Source organism: Podarcis erhardii, assembly GCF_964252035.2.
Source record: "Podarcis erhardii genome assembly, chromosome: 12".
Taxonomy (NCBI): domain Eukaryota; kingdom Metazoa; phylum Chordata; class Lepidosauria; order Squamata; family Lacertidae; genus Podarcis; species Podarcis erhardii.
Genome location: NC_138513.1, coordinates 30002801 through 30021525, shown reverse-complemented (window position 1 = coordinate 30021525; position 18725 = coordinate 30002801). Strand labels below are relative to the sequence as shown.

At 43.5% G+C, this 18725-nt stretch overlaps 1 protein-coding gene across 4 annotated transcripts in view; it reads left to right on the top strand.

Annotated features, from left to right (window-relative positions):
* The window catches only part of GSDME (gasdermin E), a 35512-nt gene that overhangs the window by 3101 nt on the left and 13686 nt on the right, over nt 1–18725 (top strand). For all 4 annotated transcript variants that reach the window (XM_081882218.1, XM_081882219.1, XM_081882221.1 and 1 more), the window contains 4 exons: nt 6007–6245; nt 7059–7251; nt 10365–10536; nt 12737–12857. In XM_081882218.1, the coding sequence (XP_081738344.1) occupies nt 6035–6245; nt 7059–7251; nt 10365–10536; nt 12737–12857 (697 nt within the window). In that variant the 5' untranslated portion in view covers nt 6007–6034. The remainder of the gene's footprint in view (nt 1–6006; nt 6246–7058; nt 7252–10364; nt 10537–12736; nt 12858–18725) is intronic.

Below are 18725 nucleotides of genomic sequence, written 5' to 3'. Positions count from 1 at the left end.
GGATTACGGGAAAAGCAATGTACCGTATTTTTCGCTCTATAACACGCACCCGACCATAACACGCACATAGTTTTTAGAGGAGGAAAACAAGAAAAGAAGAAAAGAAATAAAATAGTGGATGTATGATTTTTGTGGTTCATGCTGTGGCCACAGACATGTGATCTGACAGTGAGTTTGGAGTAGCCCAATGCAAAAATCCTGGGGATCCATGTGGATCCATGCTTTGTAACCACGTTTTTGCACCACTGCGGCCCCAGGCAACAGTGGGTGTGTGATTATTTTGGTGCAAGATGTAGCCATGGACATGCTATGTGATCTGATGGTGAATTTGGGGTGACCCAGTGCAAAAATCCTGAGGATCCATGTGGATCCGTGCTTTGTAACCACGTTTTAAGTGGGGAGGTATGGAAAAGCACTCAAGGGACAAGGAGCACGTGTGGGGTGTGTGGAGAAGGATGCTGCTAATAATGCAGGAGAGAGGTATAAGAGGAGAAGGCTCCTCTCCTCTCCCACTTTGCTCCTTTAAAGCAGGCAGGCTCTGCTTTTCTCCCTCCTTCCCGCTCATCCCCGGCTTAGTGAGCTGAAAAACTTTGCTGCTATGTAGCGAGCTGAGTGGGGAGGAGAGAGGGACAGAGAGCCTGCTTGCTTTAAAGGAGCCAACCGGACAGGAGCCACTTACACTCGTGTAAGCGGCTCCTCTCCTCTCCCACTTTGCTCCTTTAAAGAAGCAGGCTCTCTGTCCCTCTCTCCTCCCCACTCAGTGGCTCTTCTCCCACTTTGCTGTTTCAAAGCGAGCCACGGAGGAGGGAAGGAAGGGGAACCATGGATCCTCTGCTCACGACTGCAGCAGATCCTCCCCGCCACCCGTAGGCATTCCCTCCATAACACGCACAGACATTTCCCCTTACTTTATAGGAGGAAAAAAGTGAGTGTTATGGTGCAAAAAATACGGTACTTTAAATTTGCGTTGAATACACTTTAATGTATAGTGTGGATCTGCCCACAGCTTACTTTGTTTGCATTTAAAAGATACAATTTTAACTCAGAAATGTGGGCACAACCAACTGATGACTAACCATTTTCCATTATAATGGGGAATTCTCCCACTGAAATAAAAAATATTTGAGTTTAGTTGGTGTGTGCTCTTGGAAGGGACTACAACTCTATAGTTGAGTGCAAAGGGTTTGAATTCAATCCCTGGCCTCTCCATTTAAAGCCACGTGGCAGCTGGTGAAGTGAAGTACGCTCTGCCTGAGACCTTGGTCTAGTGCAAGGCACAGGCAAACTTGGCCCTCCAGATGTTTTGGGACGACAACTCCCACCATCCCTAGCTAACAGGACCAGTGGTCAGGGATGGTGGGAGTTGTAGTCCCAAAACATCTGGAAGGCCGAGTTTGCCTATGCCTGGCCTAGTGAATCAGAGTTGACAATACTAGGCCGGATGGACAAATATAGTCTTCCTTGCAGTAAGATTATGTGTCTTGTGATTTTTTTTAAAGATGGAATTTAATTTAAATTAGTAAATTTTGGGGGACGGACAGACATGTTTTTAAATGAAAGTTGGAATTGGCTTAGTGAAATGGTTTTTGGAGGCACTGCTTTACAGCAGCCACAATCTTATTTCCAGGGTCAAATTATTGGGTGATTGTCTTTCAGCAGTAGTGCTGTGGAGTGCAGCAAGGTACCATCTTGTACCCAATATTGATATGTAGCTGTTGGGTGTGGTGGTGGACTGGATGAGGGCCAACAAACTTGACTCTGAATCCTGGCAAGATGGAGGCACTGTGTGTTGGTGATGCTCAAGTCCAGATAACTGGTCAGTTCCCTGCTTTGGATGGGGTCGTACTCACCCTGCAAGAGCAGGTTTGTAGTCTGGGGTGCTCCTGTGTCCATCTTTGCTTCTGGAGACCCAGGGAACCGCAATAGTAAAAATAGTGCCTTTTACCAGCTACAACTGGTAAGACAGCTGCCGCCATTTCTGGACCGCATTCACCTGTCCACTGTTGCCTATGTGCTGCTAAACTCCAGGATTACTGCAATGTGCTCTGTGTGGGGCTCCTCCTGATGTTGGTTCGGAAATGGCAGCTACTGCAAAATATGGAAGTTCAGCTGCTCACTAGTCACTGCCTTAGTACCCCGTTGCTGAAAGAATTCCTCTGCTAGTTAGCAAGTAGACGAAGTTTAGGTTTTGGTGTATAAAGTCCTATATGGCTTGGGACCTGGATACAGGAAAGACTGTCGAAATTTGCCAGGTGCATTTTGCAACTGGCTATCGGCCACTTGCAGCCAAGTTAAGATGCTCGAGCGCCACAATGATGCCTGACATCTCCACCATCTGGAGATGTGTGCCTGGGGATCCTTGGATCGTGTCTGTTTTCACACACTAACAACACATCCTGTAGAATTCTATCTGTGATATTTTGTCTGCACGATCAGAACGAATTTTAGGAACCAAAAGATCATATTGAAAAATAGAACCTTCGAGCTGTCTGGCCCCCAAACAGCAACTAGACATTCCTTTTTGGCCACTTGTAACCCTGGTTTTAGGGACGTGGGTGGTGCTGTGGGTTATACCACAGAGCCTAGGACTTGCCGATCAGAAGGTCGGCGGTTCGAATCCCCGTGACGGGGTGAGCTTCCATTGTTCGGTCCCTGCTCCTGCCAACCTAGCAGTTCGAAAGCACATCAAAGTACAAGTAGATAAATAGGTACCACTCTGGCGGGAAGGTAAACGGCATTTCTGTACGCTGCTCTGCTTTGCCATGCTGGCCACATGACCCGGAAGCTGTATGCCGGCTCCCTCGGCCAATAAAGCGAGATGATCTCCGCAACCCCAGAGTCGGCCACGACTGGACCTAATGGTCAGGGGTCCCTTTTTAACCCTGGTTTAAGGAGCCATTTGGTGCCTGGCTTACATTTCTAGCGTTTCTAACACTGCTCCCCCATTAACATACCCAACTGACCATTGTGAGCTACAGCTGAGGGCCTCTTGCTGATATCATTTATGTGTTTGCCATCCTGAGCAAGTGCATATAGATTAAAATAATGGTAGTGGTAGTAGTAGTAGTAGTTGTTGTCGTCGTAAGGAATTTCTAGCCTTCCTTTAGCAAATTGGAAAGCCCAAATGATGGTTGAGGGTGGGGCAGACTTTCACTATAATTCCCACGCAGAAATATTCTAGTGCAGCAGCTTGGATTTTCATTCCTGCACACAAGGGTTCCTCCACAAAACAGATGGTTGGCACTGCTAGCTTTGGCAGCACTGATCAGACATTTGGGCGGAGGTGTATTTGGAATTGGTCTTCCGCCCGAAACAGATGATTAGAGCAGGGAGTGCCAACCATCTAGAGGAAAAAGCATTCTCCATTCCACAGGAGTCTTTAGCTGAGATGCCAAATGCCCTGCCCCACTTTATCGCAGTCTAATGCAGGCCCTGTTCTAGAAAAACTGTCCATCTGCTGGTCTGAATGTGTTCTGAATGAAGGTGATGGTGTTTACTCACATTATATATTTTTTAAACAATTTAAAAAATGTTTTAAAAATGATTAAATTTCAAAACTTGGCTGTAGGCAGTAGATCTTACATGCTACAGTTCAGAGAAGAACATTTGCTTCACGCTTCATTGAAATTCAGAGAAGTTAGGTGTTTTGATTTATGACAGTTAAATAACTATCATGCTATTAATGTTTGGCAAATAGCATTTTTTTAAATAAATCTCATCTCTTTCAGAAGAACCCTGTCAGAAGGGAACCTTTCCCCCCCTCATCCATTTGTTGTCAATGTGCTGCAATGTGCTGCAATGCTGCAATGTGCTGCAGCTATTCAGTTCATTTCACAACAGTTACTTGCCTACCAAAATAGAGATAAAAATTAATAGCTTGCCCATTGCTACATGCATGAATTTTGGTGTGGGGGAATCTTTAATTTCCAGTTTTAGAAAACACTGGTTGTAAATAGCAAGTTGTTCTGAGGATTACCAAACTTTTCTTAAAAGAAGAAGAAACCCTTAAAAGGGATGGGGCAGGAAATACTTTGACTTTTTTTAAAAATCACTTTGATGTAACCTCAAAGGAATATATAGAAAAATCACGGCCAGAGTTTGAGAGAGAGGCTTTCATTTTATGTTCCTCTTTAGGAATTCTAGCTGACCAGTGCTGGAACAAAAAATATTTTTGCCTGAACTCTGACTGTGGGAGTGTCTTGAGTTAAGAACTTAATTCGTTCTGGATGTCCATTCTTAACCTGAAACTGTTCTTAACCTGAGCTACCACTTTAGCCAATGAAGCCTCCCACTGCTGCCACACTGCCAGTGCTTGATTTCTGTTCTCATCCTGAGGTAAAGTTCTTAACCCAGGTACTACTTCTGGGTTAGCTGAGTCTGTAACCCAAAGTGTTTATAATCCGAGATACCACTGTAATCTGTACAGGTAAACTGTACCTTTGTTGTAATCTCCTCCTTTATCCTTTTTATAAGTACAGTGGTACCTCAGGTTACATATGCTTCAGGTTACATACACTTCAGGTTACAGACTCCGCTAACCCAGAAATAATACCTTGGGTTAAGAATTTTGCTTCAGGATGAGAACAGAAATTGTGTGCTGGCTGCACAGCAGCAGCGGGAGGCCCCATTAGCTAAAGTGGTGCGTCAGGTTAAGAACCGTCCTCCAGAACGAATTAAGTTCTTAACCCTATGTACCACTGTATCTACAGGTGAACTCCGAAGCACTTTATATCCGAGTCAGCCCTGATATCTTTCTAGTATAAGAAAGAACAAGGGATAATTGGATGACATTTCTACTTCACTTCTGGCACTCTGAAGAACTCTTTTTAGCTGAAAACTATCTCTTAATATTTTTGCTTAGAGTCGAATCTAGACCACTAGTCTGTCAAGGAGGTCTGGCACTTGCATCTGACACTTTTTGTGTTACAAAGACACATGTCGTGTCTTCAGCAAAGTGAGTTGTTTGCCACACTAGTTAAAACTAATTAGTTCCAGTTTTAAGGATTATATGTTGCCTGTTCTAATACATGCTGCCTTGTGGCTTGCTTGGTTCAGTATTTAGTCACATGTTCCAGTCAAATTGTGGTTGTATAAAAACGGCAGATTCATCAATTAAACTCAAAGTTGTGCACATAAATTATAACTGGCAGTTACATTAATATAAGTTGTTTACATATTGGATAAAGCAAATTTCAAACTACTTTACAGAACTGTATTCGCAAATGCTTTTCAGATGTTGGTGGTTTGGGGCTCTCTTCTTTCCACTGAATGTTCCAAAATCTTTCCTTCATAGAACTGTAGAGTTGGAAAGTACCACAAGGATCATCTAGTCCAACCCCCTGCAATGCTGGAATCTTTTGCCCAACATGGGGCTCGAACCCACAGCCCTGAGATTAGGAGTCACGGCTTGCTTGATATACACTCTGTCCTTGGAGCAATTATTCTTTTTGCTGCATTTAAGGACTGAAACTTGCATGGAAGTTTGTACTTGGTAGTGGCACCCAAGCATACACACCCTATCAGATATAAAGCGTGCTTATGTATGAAATGGACACTTTCTCTTTAAAATAGGTTTAAGCAGAGGCTCCTTTCCCAGTCATCAAGAACATGTATTTTGGAATGTGCACATATTGTTGTTTGTTTATTGTGACCATTTATAGTCTGCTGTTTATTCAAAGGTCCCAGTGTGGAACATACATAAATATTTTAAACCAGAAATTAACAATATAAAGCCTTGCAAAATACAACATCAGTACAATTCGCAACATTATTTATTTATTGGTTAAATTTGTATCCCACCCTTGCTCCCAATAGGGCCCAAGGTAACACCTGTAGTGTAAACTTTGATACTGGCAATGGAGGTAAAAAACATCACCTAGGGAAGCAACTTTTTTCCTTTCTCATATATTGCAGCATACCTGCACTGTTGCAATTAAAATTTCCCCAGGAAATCACCTATCCATGCCTGCAGCCATCTCGATTCATGTCTTGATTTTGCCCTTTCAGGTATTTAAGAAAGTGAAAACAAACCAGGATGTTTGCAAAAGCAACGAAGAATTTTGTGAGAGAAATTGACTGTGGAGGAGACTTGATCCCCGTATCTCAGCTCAATAACTTGGACAAATTACAGTTCCTGAACATAGTGACAAAGAAGAAGAAAACCTGGTGCTGGCAGAAACCCAAGTATCATCTCTTATCAGTCACATTGAATGATGTGCTTGCTAAAGATGAACCCATAAAACCAGGTAAAATTAGTTACACGTTGCCACAGGAGATAAGGAAGTATAAAGTCCAAGCTGTTAATAAAAAAGTATTTCAAATCAGACTGCAGAAGATTTGCCCGCTTTAATTTTTGAAAACTTTTAAATACTCAGTTTCATAAAGGCAGATGTTGCCATGTTAATGCATTTTAACATGTCCTTTTAAAGTATATATAAGATACTAATAATTTTTCCAATGCAAACACAAGTGGAATTTTATTGCACTGATGTTCTTAAGTGGCTATCAGGCTTTTCTGTATTTCAGATACACATCCTCAAGTTGGTAACTTTCAGAGGAGTAAGTCTGTTTCAGAAGAAAAACCCACAGCATTTTTATATGTATTTGTTTATTGATAAAAATATGTATATACTACTAACTTTATAGAAAACATGTACAGCAAATATAAAACCCACAGGAAACACAAGAAAAATGGGAAAGCAAAAAAATTACAAGGAAATGGCCAGTCACATAATATTCATCCAGTTGAAAAGTCCTGTTGACACACACTCACAAATAATACTAAGTATAATACTGATGGCACTTCACTCCCAATGTTTCCATATATTAAATAACATTGGGGATACCAGAGTCTTGTGACGCCTCACAGACATAGAAGATTTATTGTGGTGCAAGTTTCTGTGAGCTATAGTCCATTTCATCATCAGGTGCAGTCAGGATGAAGCAACTTTAGCAGAACATAGAATCGTAGAATTAAAGCATTCTATGATTTCTGCTTGTGTTTCCAATCTAATGTTTTGATGGCTAAGCTACTTCTATGTTTTTGCTTGTTTTCCAAGTGGTTGTGGAGTCTGATTTTGTGAAGTACGAGGGGAAGTTTGAAGACTATGTCAAAGGAAACATTGAAACTTCATTTGGGACGATTAATCTAGGAGCTGGAGGAAGAGGTGTTGTGGAAAGCCAGTCGTCATTTGGAAATCTGAAAAAGCAAGAAGCTGACTTACAGAAGCTTATGAAGGATGTCAAGGGAAAGTAGGTATTCAGCTTCAAAGCTGGTATCCTTGTGAAGTTTTTTTTTTTTTTAAATGCACTTAATATTAAGGCAATGTAGTTGAAGGTGCAATATTTCCACCGTACTTTCCAAAATTCTGATTTTTTTATATATAAGTATGTATTTGTTATGAAACAATCTGCATACTTAAAATCAGAATTAACTGACTTTGCAATATGTTTTGCCATTTTGCTCTGATGGAAGCTCTCAAGGTAAGCTATTTTTTAAAAAATGTCCATAACTTCTAAGGGGTAATTATTATTATTTCAGGACACTTTTAATGTGTGATGTTCTGTTGTGTTGTTGCTGGGTTTCTGTACATCAGAGATTTCCAAAATTCTTGTTGTGACATTAGAGTGTTGGCTGCAATGTGTAGGTACGTTGCACGAATGCTCTTCGCACTCCTCCTGGGGCTGGGAAGGGGTTAGTTTAACCTCCAATTTGCTAGTAAAACTGACTATGTTGCGAAATGATGCATATCTAAAAAGTGTGACACCAACATGGAAAGTTTGGAAAGCTCTGCTGTATATTACGTTGGAAGCTGTGCAGAGTGGCTGAAGCAACCCAGTCAGATGGGTGGGATACAAAAAATAATAATTTTATTAGCTGAGTTAGTCTGTTATGGCAAAGGCAACAAAGGGTCTTCTAGCACATAAAACCTTAAAAACCCAAAAACCTTATGCCATCATAATTAAGGTAGCATGGTCGTTGGTGCCTTTACTGATCTTTCCATAATTGCAGTGAGCTAAGTAACCACCCAACTGGGTGCGGCTTTTAAATGCTTTTTAATTGAGGAAGATACAGAACAAGTTACTGCCACAACCTGGAAAGCTGTTGGGCCAAACTGAAGCTTTATAGTACAGATCGTGCTTTGTAAGCATGCCTGAAATTAATCCACTGGAAAGCTGTATTTTGAATTGGATTAATAGATGAACTAACATGGGGCTCTGCTTGGTGGAATGTGACAGAGGTTTAGATTAGTGTGTGCTGGTCTAGTTAGCTCCCTTCCAAGGGGATAAAACTTGGCTTTATATAATTGCAGACGGTGTTTTGGGTAGAGGGAATGAGGTGGTGGTTTATTGCTCCAGCACGCTGAGGAGAGACAAGAAACAATACCCAGAGTTCAAACCCCTTTGCAATTTCATAACTACTGTATTTTTCGCTCTATAGGACGCACCGGACCACAAGACACACCTAGTTTTTAGAGGGGGGTGGAATCACTCCCCCCCCCAGCCCCAAAGAGCAAAGAAGCCAAGACAGCGAGTGGGATCCATCCCGCTGGGTGTCTTGGCTTCTGCCATAGCCACGCAACCTCTCCAGGCAGGAGCTAAACCTCTCCAGCGCGGCTAAAGAAGCGTGGCTAAAGAAGACAAGGCAGCGAGCGCAATCCATGCGGCTCGCTGCCTTGGCTTCCTCTTTAGCCTTGTGCAGCCTCTCCAGCCGGGGGAGGCTGTGCGCGGCTGTGGCAATTCCCCCACCTCTCGCAAAAGCCCATAGGAGCCACGCACCCTTTATGGACTGGCTGCGTCAGTCCCTTCTCCCTCCTGGGGAGAAGCCCGCAAGAGCCGCGCGAAGCTTGTGTGTGGCTCTTGGGGGCTTTTCCTGCCTGCCTCCCCCCTGCATTCACTCCATAGGACGCACAGACTTTCCCCCTTAGTTTTTAAGAGGGAAAAAGTGTGTCCTATGGAGCAAAAAATACGGTATATACTATGGGTTTTTTCCCCCACCAAAACAATAATTCTTCCCACCCCCCACCCCCACTTCCTTTGTGTATACTTGTGCTACTCCTGATCAACATCTGTAGAAACCTACTGCTTCCTATGGAATTGAATAGCTGTAGAATGAATTATCCTTGGTGTTGATTAATCATATAGACTTATTTACTGATGTATGTCAGTTAGGTGAAGTCAAGAGGGGATAGGTAGAGTGCATACTATAGATTATAAATAGTATTTGTACAACCTTGAAGAAGAGAGACAACAGCAATGTGTTTGGAATCCTATGCAGAGAATGCGTATTTGGAATCGCACAGGGTAGGGCAGTAGCTAGCAACAACAACAAAAAGGGGATAGTGAAAGGACCGAGTACTAGGTCCTGCTTCTCACCTGTGTACACAAACCTTCTGCTTCAAATACAACCTCCTTAAGTGGCTTTTCCTTGGAGGACTATCTGGGATTTGTTACAAATGTTTGCATGTAACATCTAGTTCAGGTATTGAGTCTCCTTGAAACAGAGGAAGGAGCAAGAACTTTTGCACTTAACTGTGCAAAAGAACGAATATATCCTTAGTTGCTATCCTCTTAGATTTACCTGTTAATTGATATTAGGATGCATTTTCTAGGCACTGTAATAGCTAGCTTGTAAAAGCTTGCTGTAATTGACATTATTAGCTTAACAGTGTGCCATTAACAGGCTTCTTTGACTATAATGAATCCTGCTCTCTGGAGATTATTAAGGAAGTCTACAATTTTCTTTGGGGAAATATTTTTTCCCATTCTCTTGGCACATTGGGACATGATTACCTATTAATACCATTAGATTTTTGAAAGGATTGCCTGCTCCCATACAAACCAGCCTTGTTGAGACTTTCATCGGAGGTTCGTCTTGTGAATGCCCCTGCTTGCTCACATGACGTGGCTGGCTTCCAGGCATAGGGTGATGCCCCAGCTATTCAATTGCATCCTCAGATTGATTTACCAGACACTGACAAACTAGCAAGGAGCATCTGCTTGCAAAACTAGGGTTGCATCTCTCTTGTTTGTGCCTCTCTTGTTTGCAATTTGCCACCAAAGAATGAACACTTTATCAGCCTCTTACAGATCAGTGCTCTGCACGTGGTTCACGGGTTGTCAACCTGGTCCCTACTGACCACTAGTGGGCGTTTCAGGATTCTAGGTGGGTGGTAGGGAATTCTACAACACAAGCTGAATCCTCCTTCCATCGAGCACTGATGGGCAGTAAGGAGATTTTTACCATCAAGAAAGATGCATTAGTGGGCAGTAGGTATAAAAAGGTTGACTACACCTGGTGTAGTTAATAAATATACCTTTTTTCCTGGGTAGCAATTTTTGTCTGTTTCATACTCCTTCCTCAGGGCTGTTAATCTGCACAATACATTGCTGCAACAAATGCTTGAAAGAAAGCATGAAGTTCTTTGTATCCTGACAAAAAGAATAGTAACAACCCAGAAATGTTTAATATCTGAACATATTCAGACAGAAGAAAAAATGGCTAGTATGGTGGGGATAAAGACAAAAGTTATCAAGGTAAGAACTGGCAAAAAAATTGAATGCAGTTCATTATAGATACGTACTGTTGAATTGCACCTCGCACACATTTAACTTGAGTGATTTCAGCTTTACGTACTTGGCAGCTGGCCAGCTGAAATCGTACAAATTAAATGCACGCAGGGCAGAGAGCTGAAGAACTCTCAGAATATCTTGCCAGGCTTTGGGAAGCTCTTGTGTGGACTCTGGGAGGCTGTCACAAGATCTCAGACAGCCCTGCAAGATCTGGCGAAAACCTCCCCAGAGCCCAGTAAGCAAGGCGGAAAGCACCTTGCGTGGGGCAAGATCTGCTTGGTGCACCAACTTCAAAAAGGTAGGGATGCTTGCACGGGATACATTCCAGGGTTGTTTTGACTATACACGATTTTGACTTTATGCACAATCCCCGGGACATAACCCCTGCATAAGTTGCAGTTTGACTGTGTTTTCCTAAAGTAAACTGTGACATGTTCCATTTAGCGTCTTAAGATTATCTGTGCTGTTATAGGCCCCTGTAGCTTTCCTGCTTCTGAACAGTTCTTCACAAGTATGCAGTGATTCCACATGCTGAGGTGCAGCTCTGTGGGACATTCTCCTACGGAAGCTCAGTTGCAAGGAAAGCTTTGCAATAATACATTCCTTTAATTTCCTCGTTTCATTTCGGCACATGCTGGGGAAGCTCCTTATGGATTGTCCCCTAAGTCTAATCAGGGGTAGGAAAACCTTTGGCCCTCCAGATTCTTTTGGACCACTACCCCCAACCATCCGTAACCTTGGGTCCCAATGGCTGGGGCTGGGGGAGCTGGAGTCCCAACAACATCCAAGGAAGCCACAGGTTCCACATCCCTGGTCTGCTTACTAAAAATTACATGGCTTCATAGAACTAAAGTTCTTGCGCCTGCCCACCCCCCAGCCCCACGACTTTCTTCAGGCAGGTGTTTAAGAATATTGGTGCCTGTGAAAAGAAAAAAAAATCATTTCCCTATGGCAGGGTTACTCTAGAGCAGTGCTAGCTAGAGGTGCCTTTGGGCAAGATACCTCGAACAGGCTCCGCTCTCTGCACCCATCTCCACCTTGCCACTGCCCATTTGCTTGCCCTCTCCTTCTGGGTGCAATCTGCATGACCACCCAGAGGGAGAGTGCAAAGCAAGTGGAGAGCATTGCTTTATTCTTGCCCTGCTTGGGGAAGGGAGGCAGCCAAAGATAGGAAGAGGAGCATCAGGGCCATGAAGCTCAGGAAGTCAGTAGCTGGTCTCTTACAAAGCTTTGTAACCAGGTGCCCAGTGATGCTGGCCTCTGCCTTTGAATCTGCTCCAGATTAAGATTTTGAGACGGCTCTTTTAAAAGAGTGAACCCTGAGCGATCTGAGGGACGTTTGTCAGGATGGTTTTCCTAAACGTGTACTTAAGACACTGCAAAAGTGGTGCACCATCTTCTCAGTGTGGAAATATTCCGATCAGTTTGGAAGCTATATCAGCATAGAGGTGCTTTGCCAAGCCTATATCACAAACTCAGGCTAACAATATAAAACACTTGCATTGGACTGAAGTCCTATTAAGTCTACTGCTCCGGTCAGCGGTGTAGACGCTCACAAGCAGTGTTACAGAGATGGTCCCACTTGGCTGTGTCTCTGGTACCCTGGTAAGCAGAAAGTTATATACTGCCTCAATTGCTGGACGATCAATATATAGCCATGGAGGATCATTCTTATGGTAGACCTGTGGCCAATTCCAATAATGGTTTAAAAACCAATTTAAGCTGTTTGGGCACAGCCAACTAGCAGAGGTTGGTATATTAGGACAAACGGGGCACTGTCCTGCCAAACTCAGCTTGCCCTCTGACATTCCTCATCTGTCTACCCTCTTTCTTCTGCACCAGGCAGAGCTCTGCCTGTCCTTGACACTGGTTTCACCTAAGGCTTCTCTAATGGGCACCAGCAACTACCTGTGGCCAACCTTGTGGAAACAAATTCTGTAACGTCTGCACCCTGTGAAAAAGAACTCTTTTTTGTTTTCTGTTTCATCAACTTGTGTAACTGGCTTAGAAAGGATGGAGAGAGCCTTTTTTGTGGTGTGTTTGTTTTTTGTAGTGCTACATAACTAAGTATGTTGTTTATCTTGACATTCATTTTGTCTGCAAGTTATTACTGGCACTGAATTAAGCCAGTGTAAATTAAAGAGCGGATTAATATCTCCCTCAGGTATCAGTGAGTGAAAATGGGAATGTGATAAAGGATTCTAATGTGATCTTGGAGATCCCTGCTCCCACAGCTATTGCTTATGGTGTAATAGAACTTTATGTAAAGCGTGACGGACAATTTGGTAAGTAATATGTTCATCTTCTTCCCTTGAGCAGCATTACCAAGCTCTGTAGCTTGATGAGCGATGCATTTTTCCTAGGATTAGGACATGATACAGTCAATCAAGTTGTTCACTGTCCGATAACTTTTGAATAGAGTTAGAGGGGAGAAACAATACAAGGATTTGGAAGTGTACACAGTTGCTTAAAGCCATTCTTGCCTTTGCTGAATTTGAAAATGCACTTACTTTTAAGAGCGACTCTGTCCACAGTGTGTTGTCTTGGGTGTATTACAAAAGAGTCTTTCTGTTATCGTAAATGAGCAAACGTATTAGTGACACAAGAGTCTTCCTCCCCAGCAGATCCATCTGTCAGAGTCGGTCTTGTTCTTTTGCTAACTCATTCAGCTGCTATAATCCATTGTTGCTCATACACCATCTGCTTTTACAGTAGAGTTTCTCCTAGCCTTTTTTCCAATCATTCCCCTCCTGCTGAACCTCTATAGTACTTCATAAGCACCCTGCAGGGTTTTGTGTATTTTTTGGTGGAAGTTTCAGCAATTTATGGATGTGCAACACAAAAATGGAAGCAGAGAAAACTTCTTCCACTCTGTTCACTGCCTCTGCCTCCCAAACCTCCCACGGGACTCAAAGCATCAGGCAGGATACAGTTAAAGGAGTTCTTGAAAGGGAAATTCACACCTTTGCAGTTGACATCATCCAGTGAGGGTTGCCTTATTTGACCTGCAAAGGATGATCTGACTAGTGCAGGGGAACCAATTTGTCAAATTGGTAGGACCACCCGCCTGTCAATCAACTGACATCATAATGGTCAGGGGTGGCCCAAGACATTTGGGTATCTGAGGCAGACCCCAGAATGGCTTTCTCCATATCAGGGAAGATCTACATCAGGAACAACAGGAGGAGAAGGAAGATCAACCCTGCCACCTTGCCCCATGAGTGGGCTGGCTCTCATAATGGTGTCAGGTAGTTTGGCACTTTGACGTTCCAAAGTCAGGACTTCGAAGCACCTTGCATGCAGCAAGGTGTGGCTATAATGAAGGTCTTTCCCTTCATTTTAGCTGTTGCTGCTCTGCTGATACAAGGAAGGAAAAAGCTATTTTAGCATGACTTGTGAAGGTGCTTGTGAAGGTGCTTTGAAGCCCCAACTTGAGGACTTTACAGCACATTCAAACTGAGCAGGATTCAGGATGGGGTTGCGTTGAAAACACTGCTTGAAACAGAGGGGAGAACTTCATTTTAGCAGAGGTTTCTATCCTATTTAACACTGGGTTCACCCGAACCATGCAGGATTGACCTCCCTGGCCAATTCTGCTTTGTACAATGCTTTAGAAGCTCCCAACAACCAAGTGGTGGTTGGGCACTTCAGAAGCTGCCCAAGGGGGCTTTGTAGGTGTAGGATGGGTGAGTAGGTGTGGCTTGCCCAAAATGGCTTTGTGGGCAGGCAAAGTTTGGCCTGTGGGCAAGACGTTCCCCATCCCTGAACCAGTGAGAGGAATCAAAGGTTTCCTCATTACGTCCCTCCAGAGTTGGTGACCTGCAGTGCCTCAGACTTATATGTGTCCATGTCGGAATTGATGTTTGAAGGACCTGATGCCTGAATTGACCCTTGCCTGCTGGGGATCTAGTTTGCAGTGATTTCAGACAGAATTTCTTTTCTACCATTTATGATCCTCTTCCACTTGCTCATCCTTATAGGCTTGCCTGGAACTCATTTGACATTGGCAAAAGGCCAGTGAAAAGATCCATCTGAGGGGCAGGTTAAATGCAAAGCCTTCAAGCACCTCATTGGTTTGCAATGTTCATGGGTGGTAGCATAGGAGTTTTGTTTGGCTGATATAAGAGAATGGAGCAGATATTATTGTTGCTGTAGTTGTCAAGATATTCTGGTTCATCTCCACATATCAATTTTAACACTATGGATATAATTTGATAGAGTGCTTGTGTGTATGCACAGATCTTGAGATGACAACTAAGCATGAACATTAATGATAAAATATTAACATTTCCAGCCTCTATATCTTCTCCCTATTGGAATGGTTTGTTTGATCGAGATAACAAGTGCAACACCCTTGGGATTATTAACTTCTGTCCTCTTCGTTGCTGCCCTGCCCTTTTTGGTATTTGGTGATCTTATCTCTCAGGCGTCATATAAGATGGATGTCTCCACTATCTCAGTTTATGTATAGGGAAAGTTTTTAATGTTTTATTATGCTTTTATGTGGGGTCTGCCGCAGAACAAGAGTCCACAACCCTACCTCATGGGGGGATGTCTAGTGAACGAAGTGTGTCATCAAGCAAACCATATTTCCTCTAATACCCAGTTAGTCACTCCTCCCGCAGGAGCTAGTGAAATAAGTATGTCAGCATGGGAACGTAGATGCTGCAAGGCAAACTGTTTCCACTATTCAGGGAGAATACGCTATAGCAGAAGGGCGTTCCTGATCTCTTTCCTTGGTGCCCAGCAACTTGAGCAAAGAATAACTCCCTTCAAATTGGGCCCATAAAAGTTTTATTGACTTGTGTAGTAAAGTTTTATGGCAGCAAATCACAAGGGATTATTGCATGCATGATGATCGATCAGTTTTCCATACAGTGGTACCTTGGGTTAAATACTCAATTCATTCCAGAGGTCCGTTCTTAAACTGAAACTGTTCTTAACCTGAAGCACCACTTTACCTAATGGGGCCTCCCGCTGCCGCTGCGCTGCTGCCATGCAATTTCTGTTCTCATCCTGAAGCAAATTTCTTAGCCCGAGGTAATATTTCTGGGTTAGCGGAGTGTGTAACCTGAAGCGTCTGTAACCGGAAGCGTATGTAACCTGAGGTACCACTGTATTCTGTTTCTTCCCATTGAATTGCAAAAAGGACCAAGTCTAGAGTTCTGGATTAGCACCATCTGTACCCTTGGTATATCATCTCCTTTATACTGTTGCAATGCTCTTGGAATACTTCTTCTGTTTGCTATATTTACCGGTAAGTAAGTTTGCCTCTCTGTAGCCCTTCCCATTAAGATGTCCTCCAAATGGCCAGAATGTGTATGAACACAGTCTCGGCTCACGTACAATCCCCATCTCAGATTCTTGCTCACTTTGCATCCACAGTGAGCCTCTGGTTGCAAATTGATATATCGAAGTGGGGTAGAAGTAAATCCTTGCCACAGAATTTCAGGGTAGCTCGTATCTGCTCACAAGGGGGTGCTTTGCTTTATGCTTCTATGTTTTCCTTAATTTCCAGTGCTCTTTCTGGGAATGCATCTGGTAGTATTGGTAGCACATGTGGCTCTTGAGTGCTTTATAACTCTTAGCAAACCACAGCCCATATTTCTTTGTGGCTTTGCCAGCATGGAACACACAGTGCCTTTTTGCCAGCTAGAATTAGGGAATTGTTATCATGCAAATAGGCTTTAGGAAGAGTGGGAAGGGCAGTGCTCTAACAACTACCGATATCACATAGCTATGAAACTTGGACAGTTGACCAGCTATGATATGGTTTGTCCACATTGATATTTGGGGGGAGGTCCGTTGGCTGTATGTACACTCTACATTTAAAGCACATTTCGTCGTCGCCCCTAAAAAAAAAGAATATTGGGAACTGCGGTTTGTTAAAGGTCCTGCAAACTAGCTCTGTGAGAGGTAAATTGCAGTTCCCAGAATTCTTGGTTAGGCAATAAGTTTTAAATTTGCTTTTCGTATGGTGCAGATCTGGATCACAGGTCCAGATGCCACTTACTCCTCGCTGCTTCCTATCTGGCTTATGAAGATATCTTTTCCTCCTGCCTGATCCTGGAGTTCAGAAGGATAATGCAGGCTTCCAGACAGACTTACTCGCTTGGGACATTATTAGATAAGATTGCCCTGGGAACAGAAGTTAATTCAATAGTGTTACCAATATCTCTTCCTAATGTTCGCAGCCAGCTCTTATTAGCTTTAGCAGAGGCACGAGGAGCACCATGGCAGAGTCTCATTACTCTTGGGAATAGCTTTAATTTGTATTGCTCTCTCTCCCCCCCCCCCCATCTTGCTGTGTTGCTTGCCTGGGTCTCTAAGGGTTTTTAATATGCCAGCAGCTCCACAAACAATTGCTTCCTTCATCTCATTCTCCAGCGCAGAGGTTTGCGTGGCCGCGGCCTTTTTATCTTTGTTGAAATGCTTCCTTCCTGGTGCTCTGTTTGTATTTCCCTTTTTATACATGTCCTCAATTCAGTGAGAAGGGATATGGATGTGGAACAGTTATATTTTAATTCCGAGCATGGGCTGTAAAGTTGACAGTTAGCGTTGCTCCTCCCGTCTCACATTTATCCTTAAGTCTGCTGTTATCTTCATGCAGATTTCATGCAGTTTTGCAAGAGTGCTGGGTAAAGTGAAATCTCTTCCATTTTCTCATAAATCCGTTTCTCAAAACATCCATGTTGTTAACTCTGGCTCTGATGAGAATTTGTTTTCTACGCAATTGACATGGAATCAGTTACCTAGATGAATGATGGACTCTCCCTCGCTAGGGGTCTTTAAACAGAGCCAGCGGAAAGCTATCATCTGTCGAGGGATCTTCTAGCTCTTGAGTTTTTTCAGACGAAGGAGTTGAACTAGAGCAGTGATGGCCAAACTTGGCCATCCAGCTGTTTTGGGACTACAGTTCCCATCATCCCTGACCACTGGTCCTGTTAGCTAGGGATGATGGGAGTTGTAGTCCCAAAACAGCTGGAGGGCCAAGTTTGGCCAGCACTGAGGTAGAGGGCCTCCAAAAACCACTCCCACTTAGGGACTTCCGGGTTAGCGCGAACGGCTAATGGCGGATTCCCTCCGAGCTCCGGAGGGAATCGGCTCTACTGAAGACGGGTCTTGCCGTGCCGGCGACACGGGGACCCTCAGAAACCGCAGGCGCGGAAGCCTGCGGACTTGGTGACTCGGTGGGCACCTTAAGCGCCCTCCCCGACCCACGAAGAGCCTTTTTAAAGGCTACGGAGAGGGTACGGAGAGTGGCGTGGTGCTGAGAGTAGACCGCTACTTCAGTGGAGCGAAGCCGCAAGCCATGGCCGGAGAGCGCTGACTTTCTTCCCAAAATTTGGACTGGATAACAAAGGACCCGTGAGTAGTGGAATTTGGACTTTAAAAATTTTATCCTGTGAATTCGGCACGATCGGGGGATGTGTTAAAGGGAAGTCCGCACCCCCTCTACTTATAGACGATTTAAAGCAAGGAACGGAGAATTAAGGCGGAATGAATACTGTTTTGATGATTTAAAAGTTTTTCACAAATTTGATAGAAGAAGATTTTGTGCTGGAGAGAAAGGGAACTTTGGAACTTTGTGTGTAATCCCCCCCAAAAAACCCGGGAGTGTCCTATTTGGGTGCCGGAGGAAGAAATGAAAGGAGTTTGACAGCTGTCAAAGAAGCTGTCAAACGGACGGACAAAGTAAAGAATTTTGTTATTTAACAACTCTTGGAATTAAAGGTGATACATTTGAACTGAGGCGATTGGAAACAAAGTATTGATAATAACAAAGTAACAGATTATTGGAAAAGGACTACTAAATAACTGAAAGCCCCCTAGGGGGAATTAGTGACATTACAATGGCTGCAGAGGGAAAATTACTGGCGGAGATAGAAAAAATGTTCTTTCTCGTGGGAATCCTGCAGGAGCAGAGTATGGCTTTGAGTAAAGTTTTTATGACCTTGAATTCCGAAACAAACAACTCTGCTGAATGCACAAAGGAGACGTATGACAAAAACTCTGCAGCTGAGCAGGAAGAGATGCCTTTGGAATTGACAGAGAAGAAAGAAGGAGTTCAGACACTACAAGTGGAAAATATCAACCAGGAATCTGCATTGTTAGAGTATGAGCAAGAAGACCTTTGGATTACAAACCTGCGA